General features: G+C 41.5%; 1 protein-coding gene across 1 annotated transcript in view; it reads right to left on the bottom strand.

Moving 5' to 3' along the window:
* Positions 1 to 1,240: 1,240 nt before the first annotated feature.
* TENT4B (terminal nucleotidyltransferase 4B) overlaps positions 1,241 to 26,397 on the bottom strand; it is a 67,649-nt gene continuing 42,492 nt past the window's right edge. The window contains exons 2-12 of the mRNA XM_021704808.2: positions 18,286 to 18,409; positions 16,296 to 16,342; positions 14,691 to 14,811; positions 12,606 to 12,713; positions 9,990 to 10,118; positions 9,044 to 9,257; positions 7,576 to 7,702; positions 7,372 to 7,475; positions 7,081 to 7,268; positions 5,112 to 5,276; positions 1,241 to 3,960 (exon numbers count right to left, since the gene is read on the bottom strand). Of these exons, the coding sequence (XP_021560483.2) occupies positions 3,784 to 3,960; positions 5,112 to 5,276; positions 7,081 to 7,268; positions 7,372 to 7,475; positions 7,576 to 7,702; positions 9,044 to 9,257; positions 9,990 to 10,118; positions 12,606 to 12,713; positions 14,691 to 14,811; positions 16,296 to 16,342; positions 18,286 to 18,409 (1,504 nt within the window). The 3' untranslated portion in view covers positions 1,241 to 3,783. The remainder of the gene's footprint in view (positions 3,961 to 5,111; positions 5,277 to 7,080; positions 7,269 to 7,371; positions 7,476 to 7,575; positions 7,703 to 9,043; positions 9,258 to 9,989; positions 10,119 to 12,605; positions 12,714 to 14,690; positions 14,812 to 16,295; positions 16,343 to 18,285; positions 18,410 to 26,397) is intronic.

The following is a 26,397-nucleotide window of genomic DNA, read 5'->3' as shown; positions in this document are numbered from 1 at the left end:
TGAGAATGAACTCTTCTGATCATTAATTTAACACTTCAGTATTTATCAGAGCAAAATTGGGGATGTCTTTTTTATATGTTACCACTTAGTGTCTGAAAAGTTAATTGAGAAGCAACCAACCTCCTATCAACATTCCCAGTTAGTGACTGCACACTAAGACATCAACAGCATGTTCTCATTGGAGGAACGGATCGGTTTCAAACTGTACGTCAACGTTGAAGTAAAATGGACACGCAACCATGAACAGTAAGAATATCAACACAACTTAATGGTAATCCCCGATAACGGTGATTTCTAGGGATTTCTACAGAGCAACCTTGATAACTACATCCTAACCTAAATGGAGAGGTCTTTGCAGTGAGCACGTGGCAGCAAGAGGGTCCCACAGTTCACCGTGGCCATCCTCTCTCCTGGCCTGCCTACAGCTCTGGAAACCCCAAACACTAGTCCACAGGTTAAGACAAACACAACTCACACTTACCATGACACGGGGGAGGGAATGAGAAAACACTTGGGAGGTACGAGACTTCAGAGAAAAAAAAAACAGACGATTAGTCACACTGTCCCTAGCACGCAGGCTTTTACCCTGTGAAGACTTTACCCAGGAATATCTAGAGCCAAAGCAAATGACCCAAGTTTTAATGACTGGCACAAAATGCAAATAAAGGTAAAACACACTGAAATTAGGACAAAAATATAGTATGATCAACTGTTGAAGCCTGGAGGGCAACGACATGTAAAGCCAGTAATCAAAGCGAGATTTGGAAACCGTGTGCAACATCTCCGAACAAGACAAAGACACTAAAAACCAGGCACCTTCAATGGACACCTTAAAACTGGAGGGAGAAAATGCATTTACCTTTGTCATCAACACTTAAGCACTCAGGTTTTGCACGGACACGTCTACAAACTATCAGCACTTCTAAAACCAGATAAATACTGAAATGTTTTTATTATGACTTTTCAAGGAGCTTCGACACCAACCAGGTACGCGTAATACATGACTGCCAGAGAAATGTCACCACAGCGAGGCAGATTTGTAAGATCCCCTTCTACAAGTACGAGCAAAGGAAGGTTATGACTCATGAGTATGGATGGACTGTAATATTTAAATGACACATTTCTGATATAGTCATAAAATCTTTATAGAAAGTATTGGAACTCAAAAAAAGAAAAAAGACAGGAGTCTGTAAATACAGAGATGAAATGTACAAAAACAAATGAGCAGGCAAACTAAAAGTTCTTGAAAGTATTTTTACTTCAGATTGAAAAATGAACAGCTTTCCACACTGTTCATTGCAAGATACACAGTATTCACGAATACAATGCTGGTCATTTGAGGATATATACACACCTCAATTTCTCCTTCATGCTTTTTCTTTTAGAAAGATACTGTTTACCAAAAAGAAACTTCAGCAGTACAGGAAAAACTATTTTCCCAATAAATTTACGAAAACCTAAGATTCCCAATGGAATCAAGATTATCTTCCCGCTACCACCACCTTAATATAATCACATGCTTATTGGAACGCTAATATCTGCACCCTAAGAGTACATTTACTTTCAACAATGAGGGTGATTCTTAAAACGAAACAAAACAACAAAGGAAAAAAACTTCAGTGTGGTAAATGTAACAATGGATCTCTGCAAGTATTAAGTGTCTGAAATAGGCAGCTAATACTGGATTTAATATTATTTTATAAATAATTGTTCCCTTAGCAGTAAACATCAGTCTACACGTTCGCAAGAGTCCTAGAAATAAATACTGTGATTATGCACAATATGTTATGACAAACTAGTTTCAAAGAACAAAAGCTCAACATCTTGATAAAAATTCTGATCAGAATAAAATGGGACTCGAAAATTTAAAACATTGTCAAAATAACATCACATTTAAAATTTTCCACAGTTTACACAAGTATCAGGAGTTTCCAGTTGTGGAACACATTTTTCTGTTGTGAATTAAAATACGAACATATTGACAACTGTTAATTTCAGTGATGACATCAGTTTTGGTCTTACTTTAGCATTATTTTCTTTATAAAAAGTTGCACTAAATGTCCATTAATGGTCTGATTGGTCTTCAGTATTTCATAAATGTATATAAAAGAAATTCCTAAAAGCCAATAGTACTTTATATGTATATATATATATATGTATGTATATATACACACACACATATGTATGTATGTATATATATATAAAAGAATCTCATTTCAGAAATGGCTGTAATTAACAGAGCCACACACACTGATGCTAAACATAAGAGCTTTCACATTGAAAGAAAGCATTTTCAGAAATGTCACTTACATCCTATTATATTCAATATTCCCGAGTTTGAAACTCAACATGGGATGGATAACAGAATTATACATCTCATTGGTGCTCAAAGCTGACCACAACCAAAATTTACAGGATTGAAACAAGCCAATGTTTTAAAAAGTTTTAATTAAAGATAACAATTCCATGGAAGGAGAGGATAAAGAATGGGATGACAAGAAGTATTTGGTCTTAATAAGGCAATACAAAATAGATCCATTATCAAAGACCATTTAATTTTTAAAGATCAACAATACCAAAAGCATAAAGTGGAGTATAAGAAAATAGTTTTTTATAAGTATGATTTAATTAAAGCTGTTTACAGTTATTCTCTCCCACAGTAGTTAAGCATGGATTTAAAAAAGAATAAGAGATGAGAAAAACAAGCACGCGCGGTACACAGGATTAGAAGGGCCAGCATGCAAAGTCTGTGGAACTCGGGGAGTCACTGCAACAGCAATGGGACTGGACGCGGGTGGCCTTTTTTGTCCTATTAGGAAGAAAAACAAAACAAAAAAAGACTGCAAAGGAAACAAACACAAAGTCATGTAATTGCCCATTGCCCAAGACGACAGCACTGTAGAAAACAGTTGCAAGGTAATTCTTAGAGATGACTAGAGATTTTTTCAGTGTTTACACAAAAGTACATAGTACATTTTTTTTTTTTTTTTTTTTTTTTTTTTTTTTACAAAATAAAACGTCATTTGCCACCATAAACCTTTTCTTTAGAGAGGAAAAATTTTTGCAGCAGGTCACAAGGGTTCTAGTAAGTCATTTCAATGCTGAGGAAAACAAATTGAGTAATAGAACTAATCACTTCCCTATATATGGATGTTAAGATGACAAGTCAGATTATTTTTCAAACTAATCCTGAGAAAAATCTGTTTACAATTTAAACAGTAATGTTATGTAAAAAGTATTAACAAATCCACTATTACAAATATCAATTTCCTATATGGTCATCTATATATACACACAATAAAATGGTAAATATATGCAAAAATATTAAAAAAAAAAGAAAAAGAAAACATGCACAGATCACTTTCCCCTTTGGAATCTGGACTTCCTATGAGATACTTTTGTTTTCTTTCCCCACCCCATCCTCTGAAATCGGTTTTTGTTTCTATCACCCTACCCACACTGAATACTATTCCCTATAACTCTGCGTAAAGCCAATGAGAAATAGATTTATTTTACATTCAAGCTTTAAATCTTAAAATGACCCTGTTGTAGCATATGACTTATCAAATGAGCAGCCTTTTTTTTTTTTTCCCCCTTTTTTGCTTGCTTTTTGTTTTTGCAGTTGTCAGTCTTCATGATCCATTCCGTGGCGAGCTGGGAAAAAACGCAGTTGCTAAATCAGAGTCTGAACAGCGTAAGGCTCCCGAATGCCAGGAGTCCCTATCCAACTGTCCTGAGCACGAGATCACTGCACACAGAAGACAGTCCATCGTACAACGCCGACTATCTACAAAGGTCTGAGAGGGGGGCATCCCTCTTGTGTTTCCTCTTTTTGCCATGGTAATACTGATTATTTGATTTGCCTTGATGCTGTTTGTTTGTCATCAAGGAACCATGGCTTGTTTGAGTTGTACCTTGGAAGCCTTTGCTGGAAGAACGAAAGAGCCTTGCTGATCCATGCTGCAGAGAAAGAAAGTGGTCAAAGAGACATCAGTCTTGTGGATTCAACAGAGCACTCGCTAAGACCTGACTTGGGGCGCTTTTAAAACGAGGAATACACTGACTTACGTAGCAAGCAGAAAACGATGCTACAGGGGTTTCACTCTCTTGAGCTCTAACACTCTTCCATTCTTTTTTAATGGAAATATTGGAATACTGCCTTGACTTCTTAACAGAGTGCATGGAACGTGAAACTGTTCTCAAGGAACCTATCCACCAAGGTACTACACCGTAAATGGCATTACTGGAAGAAGCGCTTAGACACACAGGTACACTGCCAGGTTAGGGGTCATCACGACCGGCAGCCCCTTCCCTGCTCTCTGTCACTTTAACTGCCACTTGTAAATGGATCTGGGTGTGGTGCACATGATGAAGCTGTTAAGGTAAACTGGATTCTAGGAGTCAGGTCAGACATGAGGTGACCAACATTAAGAGTTCATCTCTACTGCCAAGAGGCCTTCCCCGGGGTCCCCAGGGTACTGAGGGTCAGAGCCCACTATGAAATGGCTCCTTTCCTCATGTTGATTCATTCTTCATGATTAATAAAATTTCAGGCAACTACAAAACTGAAAATAGAAATATACAAAACTGTGGCCTTTTTAAGTCAAAGCTGATAGGAATTGACTGACCATGGTTGACCACTGCCCGATCATTTCAACACAAGCAACTAGGTACTGAATATTAAAATATAAAAAAAGGATATATTACTCCCAGATATGCACGACACTGCTGTGAGGTCATGTACAAGCTTCATGTGAGCTTACTTCAAGTATAAGTCAATCTTTTTATAACTCATTTTTTTAATGCTCCATCTGTAATAAGGTGGGTTGGCTGGAACATCTTATAAGAAGCAGTCATAAATTCCCACAAAGGTTTACACTACAATGGTCTCTCATTAACGATCTTCAGGACATCCTATTTCTAGAAGCACTGCGCTTTGGAACCTCTTAGAAAAAAAGACGTTTGTTCTTTAAACCTAGAGTTTTTTTCAAATCCATGATGGATGGATGGATGGATAGATATACATACATACACGTATATATATTCGCGTGTAAGAAATTCTAAGTATGCTGTATCGAATACTAACCATCAAAAACACACATTCCACACACCTGAGATTTGTTGGTGCTGTTGGAGGTGTTAGTGGTTTGGGTGCTCTGCATTTTCCCAACTGCCTGAGAGGACTCTAAGGACACGTCTTGCGACCCTACTCGGTTCCCGGCGGATGGACGGCAGAGCAGCTGTTTCGGGGTTTTGCATGGTGTCGCGTCGGAATCCTAACACAAGTCATACGGGTTATAACGTGACATATTAATAATTTAGAAATTCAGTATTAAGGAGGCTAAACAACTTCAGCTAAGTACTCTCTGGACTAAATTTAAACATCTGGGAGCCGAAGGAAGCACCCTGAGGAATTTATAAAATTAACTGCTTAAGCTTTCCTTCTTTCACAAATTTCCCTCCAAACATTCACAGTGGCTTATTTTATCAGAGGGTCTCTGTTTGTTGCTAAATCCATTGCCCACGCCTGACCTTGTTAATCGGGGCTCACAGAGGTCCAAGTTTATCTGCACATCTATTTACAGGAAATGAACCCTGGTACTGTGGAAAGAACGTGGCCAAGACAAGGCCCTAGGTCCCTGACTCAACCAAAACCAAAATGGTTGGTTCAAAAGGCTCCATTTCTGCAAGTCTGCGATGACCAGTCAGTGAGGCCTCCAATCAAACACCCCACGTGGTGAAGGGCTTCCTGGAGACAGTGGGCTGCACGCCAGCTGTTCCTAGGCTGCCTGGGCCAGGGTTGTGCCACTTCTCCCCTCAGGGCTCCCCTTCACCTGCACACTCTACCCAGCGGCTCAGAGGCCCACACTCCTCGTCCCTAAGGCTCCCTCCTGAGGCCGGCTCTGCTCCCGCCCCACTGCGTCTGTGACACGCAGCTCAGCTGCGTCCTCCACATGGGGGCTCGTGCCGTGTGAGGATTCGTGACTCCATTATGATACATGGTCAGCAACAACAACATAACATCACGTCCCTTCCGTATTTAGATTACTCTTTAGTTCATACGCTTGCTAAGGTCAAAATTCAAATAATTGGTAAGCCCATTTTATATTTCAATGAAGTAAGCTCAACCTGATGAGGGAAAGTAACTGCGGGTATAACCGCTCCTGAGAATTCCGTCAGGGCTGGCGCCGGACAGTCGGCGCAGGGCTGCCAGGGGCCTCGGGGAAGGAGGAATTGTGAGGGGCTGCTACCAGGTGTCTTTCCAGAGTGACGGTCACGTCCCGGACTTAGCGCTCATGGCTGCACAGCAGCGTGAATACACTGAAAACCCCTGAACTGCGCATTTTAAAATAGTGAACTTTATGTGAATTATATCTCAATTTTTGAAACTTCAATCAAGAAGCTCAAAAACATTATGGAGTGGAAGAAGCCTTACGCAAAAGAGTATACGCTATCATCATTCCACTTATGTGAAATTCTGGGACAGGCAAAACTAACCTGTGCAATCAGAAAATCCTAACAGCGGTTACTTCCGGGGTGGAATTCAGGACTGACGGGAAAGTGTCACGAAGGACTCGTCTGGGATGATGGCAATAGTCTATGTCTTGTTATAGGTGGGGTTACACACGTGTATACAGTTGTTAAGATTTAGTGAGGTACAACCCATTTTATATCGAAAGAAAAACCTAACCAAACGCTGAACTCTGGTTAGTGAGGAGCACACTGCTGTACTTGGGGAGGGAAGTGCCCGTAACTTACTTTGAAATGTATCAAAGAATAAGATGAATTGGTGGACAGAGGGATGAATGAATGGCTGGCTATGGGATAAGCAAGTGACACGTCAACTGTAGGATCTGATGGTAATATATACGGACGCTCACTAAAATTCTTTCACTCCTGCTGGACGCTTGAAAATTTCAACCCAGTGTTGGGGACGTGTACAATCAGTGACCTTATTAAAATCTCCCAGGAACCAGTAAGAAAAGGAGTTAGGCTTAGCCGTCTAGACAGAGCCCCCCCACCCCCCCCACCCCAGGCTCCCAGGTCTCTAGGGCAGAAAAGCCATGTGCTCATACTTACGACATCACTGGAGCTGGACTGTGTGGCAGAAGAGGAAGACACTGGACCTGATGAAGAGTTTGAAGAGTGTTTACTAAGAGATTCCGAAGTTTTACTTCTACATTTTCCAAGGGCTTCATTTTCTTCAGATAGATTATTATTACATTTATCTAACTGCTGAGTATCTACTATCAAGGTAACACCATTTCCTGAAAGAGTGGCAAAAGATTGGAAAACGTTTCTTCCCATTAAACACACACAACACAGAAAAGCCACGAATGCTCAGTCAATCAATCAGTGAGAAACTCTTACCATTGCACGAAGGCTCCGGCCTATTCTGCAAGCCCCACTGCTTTGATATCCAATCTCTGTACGTGGCAACTTCGTCCGTTACTCTAATTATTCTACCTAATATGCTGCATGGGTTTAAAGAAAAAAGGGGGGGGGTCATTAATTTGGAGATAAGAAGCCACAACCAATTCTGACCCAATGGGCTGACTTTAGTTAAGCCTTTACCTCTCTGTTTCGTTGTTGGGATAATACTTGGCTATTGGCGATACAGCGTGACTCAAAACAACATAGGCATAATCAAAGGCCTGTTTCACTTGCATGGCCCCATATGAACTCCTTCCAACATCGTTACCTTTAAAAGAAATGTATATAGAAGACAGTAAGCGTGACCATTGCTTAATAAGAACTAAATGCTCATGGGCCCTCTTCCAGAAGAGCAAGGGCAATTGCTTTCCTGCTACAGTTGCACAAAGAGTCTGGGCAGGCGGTCGTCCCCACAACTCCTCAGGCTCTGAACCTGTGTATCACGCAGTAAGTACGTTATGGCATATAAATTGCCTAAATGCATTCCGGCCCAACAGGGACTATCCCACAATACAGTCATGCAAACAAAAGGAGTTAACTGCCTGCTCTCTCCTAAGAATGAAACCAAGCTAAACGAGACATCCCCATCTTTTGTTTCTATTAGCTATCTAAATATCTCTGGCAGGAAATTATGAGCTCCCGAAGAGCAAGGACCACTTGCTGAAAATCTCTGTGCCCTTTGCGTCGAGTAGCCTCCCGATAAACATTTCCTCAGTGAATAAACACGCAGAACTATGTTTATGATATGGCACAATCAGCCACAAAAGAGCCCCTAGGCAACTACTCTCTCTCTGAACTCCCTTTTCTTCTCCACTTTCAAAGTTAACACAGTTAAGCAAATGACTAAAAGCATCTCCACTGAAGTCTGATAATGTAGAATCTAAATACTTTAGAATTATAGCAAGAAAAATATATTGCCCAGAAAAACTAGGATACAAGCAAACAAACATAACCCCACGTAAGCAAGAAAAGGGCCTGCTGGTCCCTTTCAAGCCAACGTGAAGCTGGAGAAGGCACAGGGAGACCATGCAAAATTAAAAGAGGAAAGAAGGGGCCCAAAAGGAAAATGAACGGTCTCTTTGAGCCCTTTCGCTCATTGTTTCTGAGGTATATTATGCTCATTGCCCCTGAGGACTTCAGAAACCTCACTTAAAGCCCTGACTGACAATAGGCTGGAATCAGGGGCAATGAGGACACAACAAAGCAGAAAAACGGCCTTCACATTGTTCACAAACACCCCCAACGGCTAATACCTATACTCCTCGGCCTCTCAGGGTCAGATGGATTCTACTCCCAACGCACTGGGAGGACACGGCATGTGTGTGTTTTCGTATGTTTTCTTATAAAATATTTTTATGAAAAAGAATGAATACAATCAGAAGTTAATCTTTCATTTTTCATCTAAAGAGAGATTTTATTTTAAAGATTTATTTATTTATTTAAGTAATCTCTACACCCAACGTGGGGCTCGAACTCACGACCCCAAGATCAAGAGTCACACGCTCCACTGACTGAGCCAGCCGGGTACCCCTCCTCTAAAGAGAGTTTCAAGTGCAATACGGACAATGCCCTTTCTTTGAATGCCCACAAATTTACCTAATTTCAATACCTGGTTGTAAAGGATCTTCAATATAAAGCATCGATGGCCTGTAGCCATCGAGCATATTTTTCTGTACTTCATCTTTGGCCACATATGAACCACCATCCTTTATCCGGATGCCAGTCTTTAAATAATTGAAGTGTCGTCCATATAATTCAAAAAATTCTATTAAGAGAACACCATAGTTTGTATTGGGGATGCAAGCATCTTCCCTGGGATGTAACTAAAACCGGGAAAAAAAAAAAAAAAAAAAAGAAATTATATTGGATTTTCTCTGAATTATCAAGGTGGGGAGAATAAGTGACATCCTAACTTTGACAAAACAGTACTATTCTAGTTTCGGTTAGGATAGCAGCCAACAGGAAAACTGAGGCATGGCAGCTGTACTGCTGTTACAGGCAACACGAAAGCCCAAGGGTGCACAACAGTGGGTGACAATCTATTTATAAAATTCAAGGCTGAACTTTACAGCTGCCCCAGGACGCTGACGGGCTGATGTGGCCCCAACACATCAGGGAAGCCATTCGGCCTCACGAGCGACACCGTGCCTCACAAATACATTCAGACCATATTAAGACTTCAAACTCATTCTACCCAGATAGCAGGTCTCAATTCCAGCTGAACTTCCTAGAGGCTTAGAAGATATTCTTGTTTTTGGCATTTATACTACTATTTACACTTATGAAAACCACGCCACACCTATGCATGTTAAAATCTGAGTGAAAATTCTCAAAACTACTAGAACACATGGGATTAAAAAGAAAAAAAGTTCTTTCCTGGGATTTAAAAATGCTTATTTGTGAAATTATAAAAAGGTACCCAGTTTAAAGGAGTCATAATTAAGGGAAGCATTCCAATTAGAACTTGATCTAAATTTTTTCCCAAAATGATTCTGAATTGATTTATTTTATTTTATTTTGGTGTACACTAGGCATGGTATAATCAAACAACTTACCTGAAGGAAACTGACTGCCATTAAAAAGAGACTATATGAACCAATTCCACCTGTAAATACTTCATTAAGGTCCCTCTGTAATAAGAATTGTTTCAATACTAAAACCAAGTATGGTAATACAGGATATTTCTGAAAAAGAAAATTATATTTTCAGTGAATTCCTATTTCAGTAACTGTGCTAAGCATTATCAGGAGCATAAACTGGTCCTTACATTACAAACTTTAGTGGAGATAGCCAATACACTTAATTTTCTATTTTAAGAGCAAGCTAGAAAAAAGTAAGCTGTAAGTAATTAAGGATTTTCTTCTCACATCTAAAAATCTAAAACAGGTAGATGTAAATAATGGCATCTAAGTACTCACCATGGGACAGAAACACTAGCAATATATATTTGATGACATTTATTTATTACCACGTTTATTACCATATTGAATATTTATTTTTCACCATATTAAATTATTTATTACCATACGCTATTGACTTGTAAACAGGTAAAAGAAACAGTACAGGACCAATTCTCAACGCGATATGCACTAAGTCAGTGAGTTTGAAGGAATTGCTTTTCTCAGGGGGGCTCCAGCAAGCGGACCAGGGTCTTTCAGATGACTGTGCCCAGTGCCGGAGCAGGGGCAGGGGCAGTCCTGCCTGCTGTCTTCCATGTGGGCAGGAGACCACACACAGACCCACCTTGCACGCTTTACAGAGATGGGTGAGAACCCCTTAGCTGGCAAACACAGACAGCGAGTCCGTCTTTTACTCAAGCACGGACTCCTTAAGTGCTCTCCACAAGCCAGGCGCTAGGCTAAGGACGCTGAGGGGAACAGAGCAGACCCAAACATCTAGAAAGAAGTCTTAATGGCCACTACCTAGGAGGGGTAGAATTACTAGTGATTTCTAGTTTGTTCTTGACACTTAGAATGAACACATACTGCTTCCAAAAGAAACAACAAAGTTCATGCTTTTGCAAATCATGTCAAAGAAAGCAAGCATGAGAAATAACAAAAAATCTTTGGAGAAATAATCATTCTTAAACATTATGGTTGAAGACATGAATAGATGGTCTCTTTAAAGCACAATCAGGCAAATTTCCAACAGAATTTGATCTGCATATACCCTTTGACCCCGAAACTCCACTTCCAGAATCTTCCTACAAATAATTTTACAAGTGTAAAGAAAGATGCAGGTATGGAAGGATGTTCAAGCACTTTCTGTGAAAGCAAAAAACCCTGGGAACATCACCAGGGGAGTACGACACAAAGCATGGGGTAGCCTGACAAAGGACTACTGCGTTGTCAGTGAAAAGAATGAAGGAACCTGTCTGTGCTGATATGAAAACCTCCAAAAAATATGAGACGATGTGTATATAGCGTATTATTCCTTTTGTTAAAAATTTCAAGAGGATAATCATAGGAAACAAACTGAGGGTTGCTGGAGAGGAGGGGGGTGGGGAGGAAAAGATAATAGAGTTCGCATAAAATTTAAAAATTTCTTGGAAAAACAAAAATTTCAAGAGGATAAACAAGCCAAAAGGAAAGCTTGATGATGGTAAATCCCATGAAGTTGATTTAAGCATAAAGTATAAAAGTGACTCATTTTTCATTTTCCTCTGATATTGGTAAATTTTCTATCACGCGTATTATTCTCAATTTTAAAAAAAGGTTTCTTTTCTGGGAAAAAGAAAATTTCCACACACCAAACACCTCCAAAAGAGCGGGATTATGGACAATCTTTTTCTTTCTCTGCTTTCCTGTACTCTGCACATTTATACAAGAATATAATGTTTACAACACGGTAAGGTAGTTAAATTTTTTTTCTCACAAAGAAACGAAATAGGTGAAATCTGTAGAGTTGATAAAAAAAAAAGTATTCTGAATGGATAGAAAAGATATTCTAGGTGAACCAAAGCAGTTAACAGTTTTTAGCTTAAGCAGAAAAAGGCTGACGTGTACGCATGTGAATGTTCTGAAGATGCTGACAAATTCTTCCCTGTCTTGGAAGAACGTTGAACAAATGAAAACAGACATTAAGTCACCTCAAGACAAAGTAGGGAAACCTGCAGGAACTACCTTACAAGTGACTTGCGGGGCTCGGGAGGTTCTTCATCTACACTCTTAAGAGATTAAAAGCAGACAAGAATGGGCGCCTGGGTGGCTCAGTTGGTTGGGCGACTGCCTTCGGCTCCGGTCATGATCCTGGAGTCCCGGGATCGAGTCCCGCATCGGGCTCCCTGCTCGGCGGGGAGTCTGCTTCTCCCTCTGACCCTCCCCCCTCTCATGTGCTCTCTCTCATTCTCTCTCTCTCAAATAAATAAAATCTTTAGAAAAAAAAAAAAAGCAGACAAGAATGATTATTCAGCATTTCAGTCCTTATCTCCCCTAAAAGGAAGGATCGAGAGCAGAGAAGTTCTTCAAAAGCTTTCCAAACCCTTGACTTGAGGTCCCATTATAAATTACTGATTATTACAAGCAGATTCAAGGAAAGTAAGGCCACCACACAGCAAAGAAGCACTTGTCAGCAATGGACACATCAAAACAGTTTCGCAAAGCATATCAGAACCTCCAAACAGAAGTCCCTTTCTCCGAGTCTCACTGAATCCACACTATGAATTCTCTGACCTTGGTAAAATCTTTGATGAGGTCGGCTGCTCTCACACCGTTCTGTACATTAAAGCTGATATCAACTTTCACTTCAGTAAAAGAATCTGTTAATTTAATAATAGGTACCTAGAAAGAGAAGAAAGGCAAAAGGCAACATTAAAACACTTAAACAACATGATCGGGGGATGGAAAGGTTACTAGACTTGAGGTCTCCACCTCCTCATGAGGACGTAAGAACTCCTGAGTGTCCTGAATACTACACATCACACCTCCCTCGGCCTGTTAGATACTTTACATATTTAGCATTTAACCTCATACACTGTATTGTATCATTTCTATTGGCTGAGAATTTTGAAATGACGTAACAAAAACCTTTCTCAATATTCTGTACTTTGAATAACAGCTTCCAGCTCAGTGTAGCATCAAGAATTATGAATGTCAGGCCTATCAGCAAATTGTTCCTAATTAGAAAGCTGCTAGATCAGGTGAAACACAATAGTCCACTGGTATTATTGGTCAGTTTTGCAAATAGCCCATAAAACAACCTACCAAGACAAGTTAAGACATGAGAATTATTCTCAAATTTAAAAAATGACTGAATGATTTATATGAGATATTAGAAATTCTTAAAAAAAAAAAAAAAAGGCAAACCATAAGACACTCTTGAGGAAACAAACTGAGGGTTGATGGAGGGGAAGGGGGTGGGGAAATGGGGTAATTGGGTGATGGGCATTAAGGAGGGCACTCGATGTAATGAGCACTGGGTGTTATATGCAACTGATGAATCACTGAACTCTACCCTTGAAACTAATAGTAAAGTATATGTTAACTAAATTGAACTTAAATAAAAAATTATTTAAAAAAGGCTCTGGGGCATCTGGCTGGCTCAGTCAAAAGAGTATGTGATTCTTGATCTCAAGGTCGTGAGTCTGAGCCCCACGTTGGGTACAGGGATTAGTTAAATTTTTTTTTTTTTTAAGGCTCCATGTGTGCCATGTATTAGAAAACTCAGGCCAGCAAACTCTATCTGCAGAATTGGGTTTCCAAATTAATAGCTTTTTATAAGAAATAGTGTAAGTTGTTTTTGTTCTAAGGAAAGCTAACATACAAAACTCCAAACTTCTAAAATAGATCAATTTATTTCTATAATGAGCATCCATGAACTACGTTCTGTAATGGCCATTCTAGACAGAGTTAAAGTATCAAGTTACTTGATCAACAAAATTTCAATCACAGTTGCCCCTTGAACAACACAAGTTTCAACTGTGCGCTTCACTTTTACACAGTTTTACACAATACTGTTAATGTACTGTCCTTACGGTTTTCCTAACATTTTTCTCCCTCTGGCTTGCTTTATTCTAAGAACATAGTGTGTAATACATACAACACACAAAATATGTGCTAACCAACTGTTTATGTTATCAGTAATCCTCCAGGTCAGCAGACAGCTTTTAGTAGTTTTGGGGGCATCCAAAGTCACATGTGGATTTTCAACCATGTAGGGGGGCCCCCATGTTGTTCAAGAGTCAACTGTATATATAATTTTTCAAGGACAAACAGTAAGAGAGAAGAGTAACATCTTCTGTATAACTATAAGCTGTTTAACAGATCGCCATATTTTTATTTATACTTTTTTATATTTAAAAACTCTACAGTGGGTATTATGTATAAGAGTGAGTATTATTTTTTTAAAGAAATATATAACCACAAGTTCATTTGTTTCACAAAATTTATATACAAGGATTGTGATCATTAATGAAAGGAAAGAATCATTTACTGAGAAGCCCACTATGCTCACCAAAATTAAATTTTAATTTTTTTTAAATAAGTTTTTGTTTGTTTGGTTTTTTTTTAAAGATTTTATTTATTTGAGAGAGAGAGAATGAGAGACAGCACGAGAGGGAAGAGGGCAGAGGGAGAAGCAGACCCCTTGCCGAGCAGGGAGCCCGATGCGGGACTCGATCCCGGGACTCCAGGATCACGACCTGAGCCGAAGGCAGTGGCTCAACTGACTGAGCCACCCAGGTGCCCCTAAATTTTAATTTTTTAAGTTTCATGCATTAGTAACCAGAGATTTTTAGATGAAATGTCAGAAGAACTTACAGTTGCTTTGTCTAGAACTTTCACCGAATCCTCATCAGCAACTTTATGTTTCCGAAGGGCTTCTTCCAGGGTCCAGAGGGGAAGGTTCTCCCACTTCCCAAATACCACGAGATCAATGTCACTGAACACAGAACACACACACAAAAGTTGTTTGAAGAAACTGTACTTGTTTTCACTTACGTTCAGGCTTCCAGACTTCAAATCAGTGCAATGAAAACCTTTTCCTCTCACTGCCCAATGAAGACCTAAATGCGTTGGCGGTGGCTGCTTTTTAGAGGGGAAGGGGAGGCTGGTGACTTTAACAACCATCTCCTTCTAGTCATCTCACAGAAGTCAGACCTCAGGAAACAGGGTGATTTTGGAAGAAGTAAAACCTCAGAAAACACCAGTGAACATTTCCTGTTCGTAAAGGTTTCTGGGACTAAAAAACTTAAGACATGCCCACGTGGATGAGATTAACTGATCAACTGATTTAGACAATTAAGTGTAAAAAGTACGTTGCAAACAGTGTATGTAGGATGCCACCATTTGGATGAAAAAGGAAGAAGACACATACCCGTTTCCCTTTATATGTACAGAATGTTCCTGGAAGGACGTGTGAGAAATGGGTACCATACCAGTGGCTCCTCTAGGAGCAGGGGACACAGGTGGGATCCACGCTTTTCACTGTAATTATTGTGTGCCTTTTCAATCTGAACTATGGGAATGCACTACATACTCAGAAAATTCAATTAAAATTTTCACAGTGACTCAGGGTTTTGCTTAAACTCAGAATCTAAATAAGGAAAAATATTCATGAATGCCAAGTTGGATATTTTATGGCTTTTATGGGCCTACAATAGCAACGGGCAGCAAAGAAATTGCTAGGATCTCTCCACATCAACACATTTTAAGTTTGGGTAAAGTAGATCAAATCAAGCTCAAATCCAAAAACATGATGGACGCCCACAGTTAAAATCATACTGTACTGTGCACCCAATACTGTGTTAGGAAGATAAATCTCACATGAAGTGTTCTTACCACAATAAAAGTAAAAGCAAACACATGGTGAAATTTCAGTTTATAGAAAACAGGTTTTCACTCCTTGGGGAAGCCTTATCATATCCCCAAAAAGGCCCCACCTTGCCCCAGGCCGTGGGCCACTACTGGCCTCATTTAAGGAGACTGAAATTAATAAGGGGCCTTCCTCAGAGAAGAGTCTGGAGCCTGAAGCTCTGGGCCCGGATGCTGGAACAACTGCTAATAGTCTGAATTCTTAATAAGAAACGACAGGGCTGGCATTCTGGAGTGCAAAAGGCTGCATCGTATAATACGACATCAACGGCTAAGTTAGTGGGTTAAGTTATGGAGGCAAACAGTTCTCGGCAGGCAGGTGGTCAACTGCCGAAATTGTTAACGGAGTCCACTTTCACATCTATCCCAGGTGACAGAGGTGTCAGTTTGAGAGGATCATCTCAAGTGATATCCTACCCTCAAGGTGATTTGAATAAAATACAGATAAGGTGAATTTTCATTTCATAAATCTCTCGTTTCTACTCCTCCACCGTCAATAGCCAAAATCCAGAAAAATGCACAATCCCCTGAAAGCTTCATAAATGTACTAACCTAGTAGGTAAATACAGCCCAGTTTTAAAACTTCCAAATATCTGGACCTGAAACAGAAAAAATTATTAACATTAAGGTATCTATCCAATGAAAAGCCACCATGCTATGGAGAAATGTCGGGGTTTTGCTACCCTCTGTTGGTGTTTTTTAGTAGTACAAGAGTATTTTTTTTTTTTAAAGATTTTATTTATTTATTTGACAGAGATAGCGAGAGCAGGAACACAAGCAGGGGGAGTGGGAGAGGGAGAAGCAGGCTTCCCGCCGAGCAGGGAGCCCGATGCGGGGCTCGATCCCAGCACCCTGGGATCATGACCTGAGCCGAAGGCAGACACTTAATGACTGAGCCACCCAGGCGCCCCAAGAGCATTTTTTTTATGACACCATGCTTTCCAGAAGCAGGGATGCTACCTCTCGTACGCAGACATTAGGAAAATACTGTACACTTAAAAGGTTAAAATATCAAATGCACAGATTGAAATAGAAAACTTTCAAAAGTAATATTCAAGTCACTCGTGTTCCCTTATAAGGCAGAGACATGTTCAACAAAGGCATAATTTGGGTTCCCTAGGCGAGAATCTTCTCGAGGGCCCCTGAGTTAGGGTCAGCGGCAGGCCAGCTCCACGGAGAACAGCTGGCAGTGTCATCCTAACGTCTCGCTGAGGCATAAAACCAGACACATCCTATCTCGGCCGGGGAGCACAGCAGAAGGCTCAGGGTGGGCAAGGAATTTCAATAAAGGGTGAACGCTCAGCCCCGGAGGTAAGATGGACCTGGGAACGGAATCACAGGTACATGTCTCTCCTCTGGGAACAAAAAGATGGATAAAACCCCCCACCTCCAGAGGAGGATTAATTTAAATTACGGTTTCTCAACCTCAGCACGACTGACGTTCAGGGCAGACAGCAGTCTGTGAGGGGCTGTCCTGTGCATCGTACGATGTTTAGGAACATCCTTGGCCTCTTCCCACTATATGCCCAGAGCACCTTACCAGTCAATGATAATCAAAAATGTCTCCGACATTGCCAAGGGACCCCTGAGTGGCAAACTCACCCGCCGCTGAGAGACACGGACTTGGAGCACATGGGAGAATCCATGTGACCACACAGTAGCTGCTCAATAAAATAAAATTGACCCCCCCCCCCCCCCCCATCACCCCCTTCCCTTCACCTACAGTATTTTATTCGAAGATTGTCTGTTTTGCCAACTGGACAAAAGAGACTTCCCTAGCACCCCCATCACCATCCCATGACAAAGTCTAAAGAAAAGCCACGTAATACAGAGTAATGGATTCTAACTTCTTTGAATGCACAAAATTGTATAACCGACCCTCAAAAAAAAAAAAAAAAAAAGGCCCTAAAAAAGTATTCACTTAGTTTCAACAAGAATCACAAATAAGCAAAGAGGAAATTTTGGGCCAAAGTTCTGTTCACTAGATGGGTCTGTAGAGGGAGACAAGGAAGGGACAGAAAGAAGGAAACAGCAGTATCAAGAGAGGAAAACAGACTTATGCCTGCGTTCGCCTAAGAAAATGAACTTCTAATGACATAAGAAATTTCTACTTGACATTTTCATTCGGCTATAAACAATTATATAACATTTGTACTAGCAGGTTGGAACAAAACAGTAGTGGGATTTTCCTACATCAGATCCAATTAACACACTACTACAAGAAGGCCTGATCTGTCTTTCTTCTCTGTATACTAATGATTCCTAAATATAGTTTACCTTTAGAATTGCTATTCAGCACTGCAAAGAAATAGTTTTTTTTTTTTTTTTTGCAAAGAAATAGTTTTAACTAAGTCATCCGATTCACTGCAAAAAATTAGGATGCCCCGAATTCTAAAGGCTAGAGGAAACCATTTGCCTTTAAAATTTAATTGGACCATATGTGTTGAGACGCACATAGACCTGAGTGTGAGGACTGAGACTTTCTCCAGCCTGTGCACAGGGACAGCGCCCTCAGCACCCAGCTACCCAGACAGGTACTCACGTCCGCGCTGGGCCAGAGCTCCTTAATCACACTCTCGATCCTGTTCACCACCTCCATCCGCATCTTCTCCTCCTCCGGTCTTGGAGACATGTATTCATAAAAATCACTGATTTCTTCATGCAGACTGAAGGAAAAAAAAGGCAGGAAAGTTAATATGGGCAAGGCCAGTCTGATGAGAAATCACTATCTTAAATACCCTTATCTAATTAAGTCTTGTAACTTCACTGATGACTTTATGTTCATAGATTTCTACCCTAATTTTAATGTTACAACTGATGCTAGGTTAAGATGGAATATACAGAATTTAATAAAAAAAAATGCCAGAAGAGTTACATAAAATAAGAAATTCCAAAAAGTCTTAACGGCAGCTATCGCTGACTTGATTAACACGCCCGTGCAGAACGCTCGCTGCGTGGACGTGCGCTGGTAACGTTTTTTTTATTTTTAAATTTTAATATGGAAGGCCCAGCCTCTGCCTTTACACTTCCAATCCGGTAGACACTAACACAGAAAGATACAGAATCCAGATGCCACAAGCGAGCTTCCTGGCCACAGAGCCCTGACCCTCTCACCCCTCTATGATCCATTCCTCACAGGAGCAAAACAGCATGTCTTTTGGGGCACCTGGGTGGCTCAGTCGTTAAGCGTCTGCCTTCGGCTCAGGTCATGGTCCTGGGGTCCTGGGATCGAGCCCCGCATTGGGCTCCCTGCTCAGAGGGAAGCCTGCTTCTCCCTCTCCCACTCCCCCTGCTTGTGTTCCCTCTCTTGCTGTGTCTCTGTCAAATAAAAATCTTTAAAAAACAAAACAGCATGTCTTTTGTGATGTTTGCTTAGTGAATCAAACGTCAGATGAACAAGTGAGCCAGGGACCGTCAGCAGAGACCTGAAAAGAATGGCCAGCAGACAAGGCTCCATGAAGGAGCTAAAGATTTCCAGAGCCCAGGAGGAAGGAGGCTGCCCCGGGAAGCACTAAACAAACTCCACGGGCTGCGAACGACGGAGGTGCGGGAGAAGCCACCGATGAACGCGGGCCCCTGGCCACAGCGGGCTCCGAATGAGGAGCTAAGAAGTTTGGACTTTCCTAGGGGAACAAGGAGCTACTTCAATGCTTCTGAGACGGAACAGGGAAAGACTGACTTCAAAAATGCAGCATCTGAAGAAGATTCGTCTGGCAACTGTGTCAACAATGGACTGGCCGAGCGACAAGACTGGATGCAGAGAGAGCAGTCCATAAATTACTGCAACTGCAGAAGGGGACGAAGGTCTGGGGGGTGGCACAGGAAAGGAACGGGCTCCACAGGTAGCATACACACGCGTGCGCACACACGCGTGCACACACACGCGTGCACACACACACAATGGCTGGGCCCACAGAGCTCGACCAGCAGTGGGAAGGAGGGAGGGAGGGAGGGAGGATGCCTGCCAGGGCTGAGGCCTGAGAGGCCAGGGAATCAATGAACAGGATGAAAGGAAAAACCCACTAGGCTGGCTACTGAGTTGAATGCAGTCGATTATTACCGGAGGACAGAAGAAACTGAAGACAGCAGGTGCAGCTGTGAGGAGCTACCTTTAGGAGGGAAAGTGAGGGGGAAATGGGAGGAAATCTGCTAAACTTCCGCTGAATGCTGGCGACCCCAGAGGCCGCGTGAGCATGGACCTCACGGGGTCTCCTTGGACAACGGTGGCAGAGCAGGAGGCCAGGAGAAGGGAGCTAAGAGCAATGGCTGCCAAGTGCCTGGGAGCGAGAGGGGCACCCGGCAGGGCTGGGGGACAGGCATGCAGGGCAGCCCCGCAGGAACACAGTCCTGAAGGATCCCGGTTTAAAGCAGTTACAGGAGTCGCAGGAAGCTGGAAGCACAAGGAAACCAAAAATGATCTTGAGGAAGGAAAAAAAAAAAAAAAAGCCTAATTCCCAACCCCCACTCGGCTATAACATTTAAAACGTGGCCAAGTAAGCAATCAACAGTCTCTGTCTCTTCTAATGTTTTATTTTTAGACTAAGAGTCAAAAAACTTGAGTTCTAGACTCAGGCTCTGCCTGAGGGCGGCTGTGTTCCTTCAGAAAGGGACTGGTGCTCTCCAGCCTCAGTGTCCTCAGGCACAAATTGGGGGTTAGCAACCAGGATCCTTTTCGGGCCCTTAATGTCAAAACCTGGGCCATTTGGTAAGGAATGATTTGGAGCGGTGTTCGGCTTGTGTACTGTGCAATGCTGCAAAAAAAAAAAAAAAAAAAAAAAAACAGAAAAAACACCAAACTGGATCTTTAAACTCCAGGGAGTTCTGCACACGAATCCGTACACTCCCAGTGGGGTCAAGTCTTCCTGGGTACACTACTGGGTACCTTAGGATCATCATCTTCTGATTTTTTTCTTAAAGCTTCCCAGGGTTTTTTCCTAAGGCTATCCCCTTCAGCTTCTTGAAGACAACAGCTAAAATGATCAGTCCAGAAAGTCCACAGCTTGTGCTGCTCTTTCAGAAGGATGAGGACCACAAATTAAAAGGAAAACAGATTTCTTCTTAACTAACGGGATCGTCTGCTATGAATGATCAAAGCATATTTGTGGTCCAAAACCACTGGGGAATACTTCCATTTTTAACCAAAGGGAAAAACCCCTAAACGTGACTGTATCTACTCCACAAAGGCCCATTTACACCATTTCTAATTCAAATACAGGCAAAAAATATGTAGCCCAACTTCCAGTTAATCTTCAAATCACAAGAAACTGAGTGAGAATTTATCCTCTAAACATTATTGAGTGCCTAGTTAAACACACTAGAAGGAAAGAAGGTTCATCAGTCAAAAGTGATCCTTGTCCTGGGTAATTTCAGTCTAATGAAAAGAAATACTCATTTAAAGTAGTTTTGTGGGGGCGCCTGGGTGGCTCAGTCATTGAGCGTCTGCCTTCAGCTCAGGTCATGATCCCGGGTCCTGGGATCGAGCCCCGCATCGGGCTCCCTGCTCAGCGGGAAGCCTGCTTCTCCCTCTCCCACTCCCCCTGCTTGTGTTCCCTCTCTCGCTGTGTCTCTGTCAAATAAATAAATAAAATCTTTTTAAAAAAATAAAAATAAAATAAAGTAGTTTTGTGGTGGATAATGTTTAAGTTCCACACTGTTCCACCACAGGCTTCAGATGACCAGGAGAGCTTTCCAATGACCACAGCTGCAGCGAATGGAATGGGTTGCCTTGAAGGGAAGTGAGGTCCCCATCACTACAAGTGTAAATAAAGAAACTAAATGACCATGAGGCAAACAAAGGTCTAGTAAGACATTTCTTTTTTTTTTTCTTAAGATTTTAGGGGCGCCTGGGTGGCTCAGTTGGTTAAGTGTCTGACTCTTGATTTCGGCCCAGGTCATGATCTCAGTCAGGGTCGTGGGATCAAGCCCCGTGTCGGGCTCCGTGCTCAGCACGGCTTCACGCTCTCCCTCTGCTCCTTCCCCTACCTGTGTTCTCTCTCTCTAAAATAAATAAATAAAATCTTAAAAATAAGAAAAAGATTTATAAGCAATCTCTATACCCAACGTGGGGCTCAAACCTACAATCCCAAGATCAAGAGTCACTGGTTTCACCAACTGAGGTACCCCACAGACACTTCTGAACTTGGTAAAAAATGGAAAAGATTCTAAAATTCCATTTATCACTAGGATTCTAGGTTTCTGATTAGCACATTAAGCTGGATAAGCTTTTAAAATAAGACCACCCTAAACATTAATATTCCATGGAACCATCTCCCTATTTAGGAAAAACTGGTTCCACAGGTTATCCTAATTCTTTTATTGATTTTCATGTGTGACACTGGAAGCGGGGAAGAGGAAGGGTGTGGGGGGAAGGAGGGCTACTGAAGCTCAAACATACTCCAACAGTAAGAACACGAGAACCCATCTCATGTCGCCGGGGCCATCTCCTTCCCACACGGGGGGGGGAACACAAACATCACTGTCTCTTTCGCCTACATGTAACTAGCTACACGTAAAATTCTTCAAGAATTGACTGAGAAATCTTAGTACGTTGAGGGGAAAAAAACTTCCAGTACAGATTTTTAAATCATCTTGAGGGAGCTCTATCTCTGTGGACTGTGTATAATTTTACTGGCATGGTGCCACAGATATCTAGGTGCTTAAAGACTCCTGAAGGAACAGAATCCCGTTTTTGGAGTGCCCACTATATGCCTGGCACACTTTATTAGGTCAGCACGATGACCTAATAAAGGCCAGAGACTACAGAAACTTTGTAAGCTTGCTTTCACAAATTAATGTAACTTTATGCCTCCGAAATTCTCCAACCACACAGGGAAAATTTCAATTTCTCCTACATCTGGACCAAACCTCAGTTGTGATTAATTAGTAAATATGGCTGAATGTCTCCTACCCAGCCTTACAGTTTCTCATTTCAATTTGAAAATATAACTTTTTTTTTTAAAGATTTTATTTACTTATTTGACAGAGAGAGACACAGCAAGAGAGGGAACACGAGCAGGGGGAGTGGGAGAGGAAGAAGCAGGTTTCCCATGAAGCAGGGAGCCCGATGCGGGGCTCGATCCCAGGACCCTGGGATCATGACCTGACCGAAGGCAGACGCTTAACCGACTGAGCCACCAAGGCAGGCGCTCCTAAAAATATAACTCTTGACCAAAACTCGTATGTGACCAAAACACAGTGTCTTCTAAGAAGGCATCGGTGTTTGTTTTTTTAAAAGGAAAAGTGAGCAAGAAAGCACTCCACTCCCTGTTTATAAAGAAAAAGTATGTTACATAAAAGCAGTATGATAAAATAAGTGCCACTGTGTAACTGGGAAGGGTGCCCCCCCAAAAAAGAATGTGAATCAAAATTAATTGCTGGGGAAAAATTTACATTAACCTCAAAATTAATAACAATTTAATGAGACAAGGAAGAGATATAAACAAAAAAGTTTCTATATTTTAAAAAGTACAATGTACAGATCATTTAAATCAAAACAGAGAAGCAAAAAAAAAAATCACTTTGGCTCTGAGATAAGCTCTACCAGAGGAGAAGTGCTAGCCTTTCAAAATTATACGAATTTCATAATGCTCATCATAAGAGGGGGGGGTTAAGAATGTAAAGAAATGGCCCTCGAAGGCTCAATTTCTCTGGCTATATAAAAGGGAAGAACCTGTTTCACGCCTTTTCAACTGGGCTGCCAAGGGGGTGGATATGAGTAGCTTAGGACCTCTGCATCCCTAAAGCCAGAGGCAGCCTCCCTGATGCCTCCCAGGCCAAGGCAGGCAGAAGAGCCCTTGCTGGTCCCCACTGAGGCTCACCCAACATCTGTTCAGGGGCTAACACCCGCTTCCTCAGGGACACCTGCCAGGCCTGCAACTTGCTTGGGCCACCTCCACACCAAGGTCAAGCTTTCCAGTTTTCATAACTGAAGTCCTCATTAATTACTAACTTCAGACTCACATGAAAGCACTGACAAAGTTCTATTCAACTACTATCCATAACGAGATACTTCCCCGCACAAAAATGTTAGTTAATAATAACCAATTTTGACAAAGATATATGGAAAAGGCACTTGCATGCTACATGTGAAAGTATAAATTACTACAACCTCTCCAATGGTTGTTGTCCTAATTAATGATAAACAACATTTATATGAATAATTTTTTTAAATTCCCCTTTTTTTTCTTGAAGATTTTATTTCAAGAGACTGAGTGAGCGCACATGCAAGCAGGGGGAAGAGCAGAGGGAGAAGGAGAGAGAGAATCTCAAGCAGACTCCACCCTGATTGTGGAGCCCAATGCAGGGCTCGATCTCTCACGACATGACCTGAGCCAAAACCAAGAGTTGGATGCTTAACCAACTGAGCCACCCAGGCACCCCTTAAATTCCCCTTCTTCCATTAAAATCAGGATTTTGGAGAGATTTCTGCACTCCCATGATCCCTGAAGCATTAGTCACAATAGCCAAGATATGGAAACAACCCAAATGTCCACCAACAGATGAATAAAGAAAATGGGGTATAGACCTACAACATTATTCAGCCTTATAAAAGGAAATATTTGAAACTTGCAACATGGATGAACCTGAAGGACATTATGCTAAATGAAATAAACCAGTCCATTTATAACACGATTATCTAAAATAGTGAAACTCACAGAAGCAGAGAATAGAATGGTGGTTGCCCAGGGGCTGGAGGGAGGGGTGCTGGGGAGATGTTCAATGGGTATAAAGTTTTGGTTAAGCAAGATAAGCTCTAGACATCTGCTGTACAACACAGCACCAGGCAAATACACTGTATTATTCACTTAAAAATGTCTTAAGAGGGTAGATTTCATATTATATTCTTTTTTTTTTTTAAAGATTTTATTTATTTATTTGACACAGAGAGAATGAGAGACAGAGAGCATGAGAGGGAGGAAGGTCAGAGGGAGAAGCAGACTCCCTGCTGAGCAGGGAGCCCGATGCGGGACTCGATCCCGGGACTCCAGGATCATGACCCGAGCCCAAGGCAGTCGCCTAACCAACTGAGCCACCCAGGCGCCCAGATTTCATATTATATTCTTACCACAAAAAAGGGGAAGGGGACATAAGGAAACTTTTGGAGGTGTTGCATATGTCTATCACCTTTTTTTTAAAAAGGGATTTTATTTATTTGAGAAAGAGAGCACAAGCGGGGGCAGGGGGGAGGGCAGAGGCAGAAGCAGATTCCCCACTAAGCAGGGACCCAATGCGGGGTCATGACCTGAGCTGAAGGCAGACACTTAACTGACTGAGCCACCCAGGCGCCCCTGTCTATTACCTTGATTGTGGTGATGGTTTCAGGGGTGTATGCCTACGTCCAAACTCATCAGGTTGAATATTTGCATTAACTACGTACAGTTTTTTGTATACCAATTATACTTCAATAAAGCTGTTTTTTAAAAAGTCCCTTTATTTTTATCCTTCAGAAGCACTGAAGGAATAAGGCTATTCACCACAGCATTATCTGGAATATGAAAAAATTGAGAAACAGCCTCAATGTCCATCGATGGAATCCAATTAAATAATCAGAGCAGCACTCACGGACCTTCCCTTAAATTATAGCCAATAATCCATTAAAAAGAAGGAAGTAGAGCTATATGAGCTGATGAGAAAGATCCCAGATGTGTTCAGCTTAAAAGAAAAAGCACATGTGTTTAACAAGATTCATTACGGGTGCATTAAAAAGACACACACAGAGTTTCTATTTGCATTACAAATTTTCTGGAAGGAGAACTGTTAACAGTGATTACCTTAAGGACAGGGCATGACAGCAGAGTTAGGGAGACCAATGTTTTATTTCACATCATGCTGTGCTAGTACAGAGTAGTACTGGAAAAGCACAGAATTATTTTCAAACTCTCAGTGTGTATTTGTTTGTCTACTTTTCTAAAGGGGTTATTATCTATTTAAAAAGATTACGGGCCATTTGTCGTTTTCTTTATATTTTCCCACATAAAAGTCTGGGTTTGTGTGTGTATTTCTCCCAACCCCCAACCCACAGAACAGAGTCTATATACCATACTGTTTACAGTGATTAAATCTGGTAAGTGAATCGGGGTGGATAGGGATTCACTTTTTAAAACTATACATTTAGGGGCATGGGTGGCACAGTCGGCTGAGCATCTGACTCTTGGTTTCAACTCAGGTCATGATCTCAGAGTCATGAGATCGAGCCCTATAACAGGCTCCACGCTCAGTGAGGAGTCTGCTTGAGATTCTCTCTCCCTCTCGCTCTGCCCCCCCCCACTCTCCCGCTCTCTCTCTCAAATAAATCTTTTTTTTAAATTTTTTAAAAGATTTTTATTTATTTGAGAGAGAGAGATAGCAAGAGAGAGCACAAGCAGGGGGGGAGAGGGAGAAGCAGGCTTCCCACTGAGCAGGGGAGCCCGACGCAGGGGCTCGATCCTGGGACCCTGGGATCGTGACCTGAGCCGAAGGCAGATGCTTAACTGACTGAGCCACCCAGGCACCCTAATAAATAAATCTTTTTTAAAAAATGTATACATTTAAACAGTCTACCTTTTAAAAATGCATCCATGTCAGGGGGTGGGTGCCTGGGTGTGCAGTCAGTTGAGCATCTGACTCTTGGCTTTGGCTTCAGGGTCATGAGATCAAGCCCCATGTCGGGCTCTGC

Source organism: Neomonachus schauinslandi, chromosome 16 (genome assembly GCF_002201575.2).
Source record: "Neomonachus schauinslandi chromosome 16, ASM220157v2, whole genome shotgun sequence".
NCBI lineage: Eukaryota > Metazoa > Chordata > Mammalia > Carnivora > Phocidae > Neomonachus > Neomonachus schauinslandi.
The sequence above is the reverse complement of the archived record's forward strand: the minus strand, read 5'-3'. Positions and strand labels throughout refer to the sequence as shown.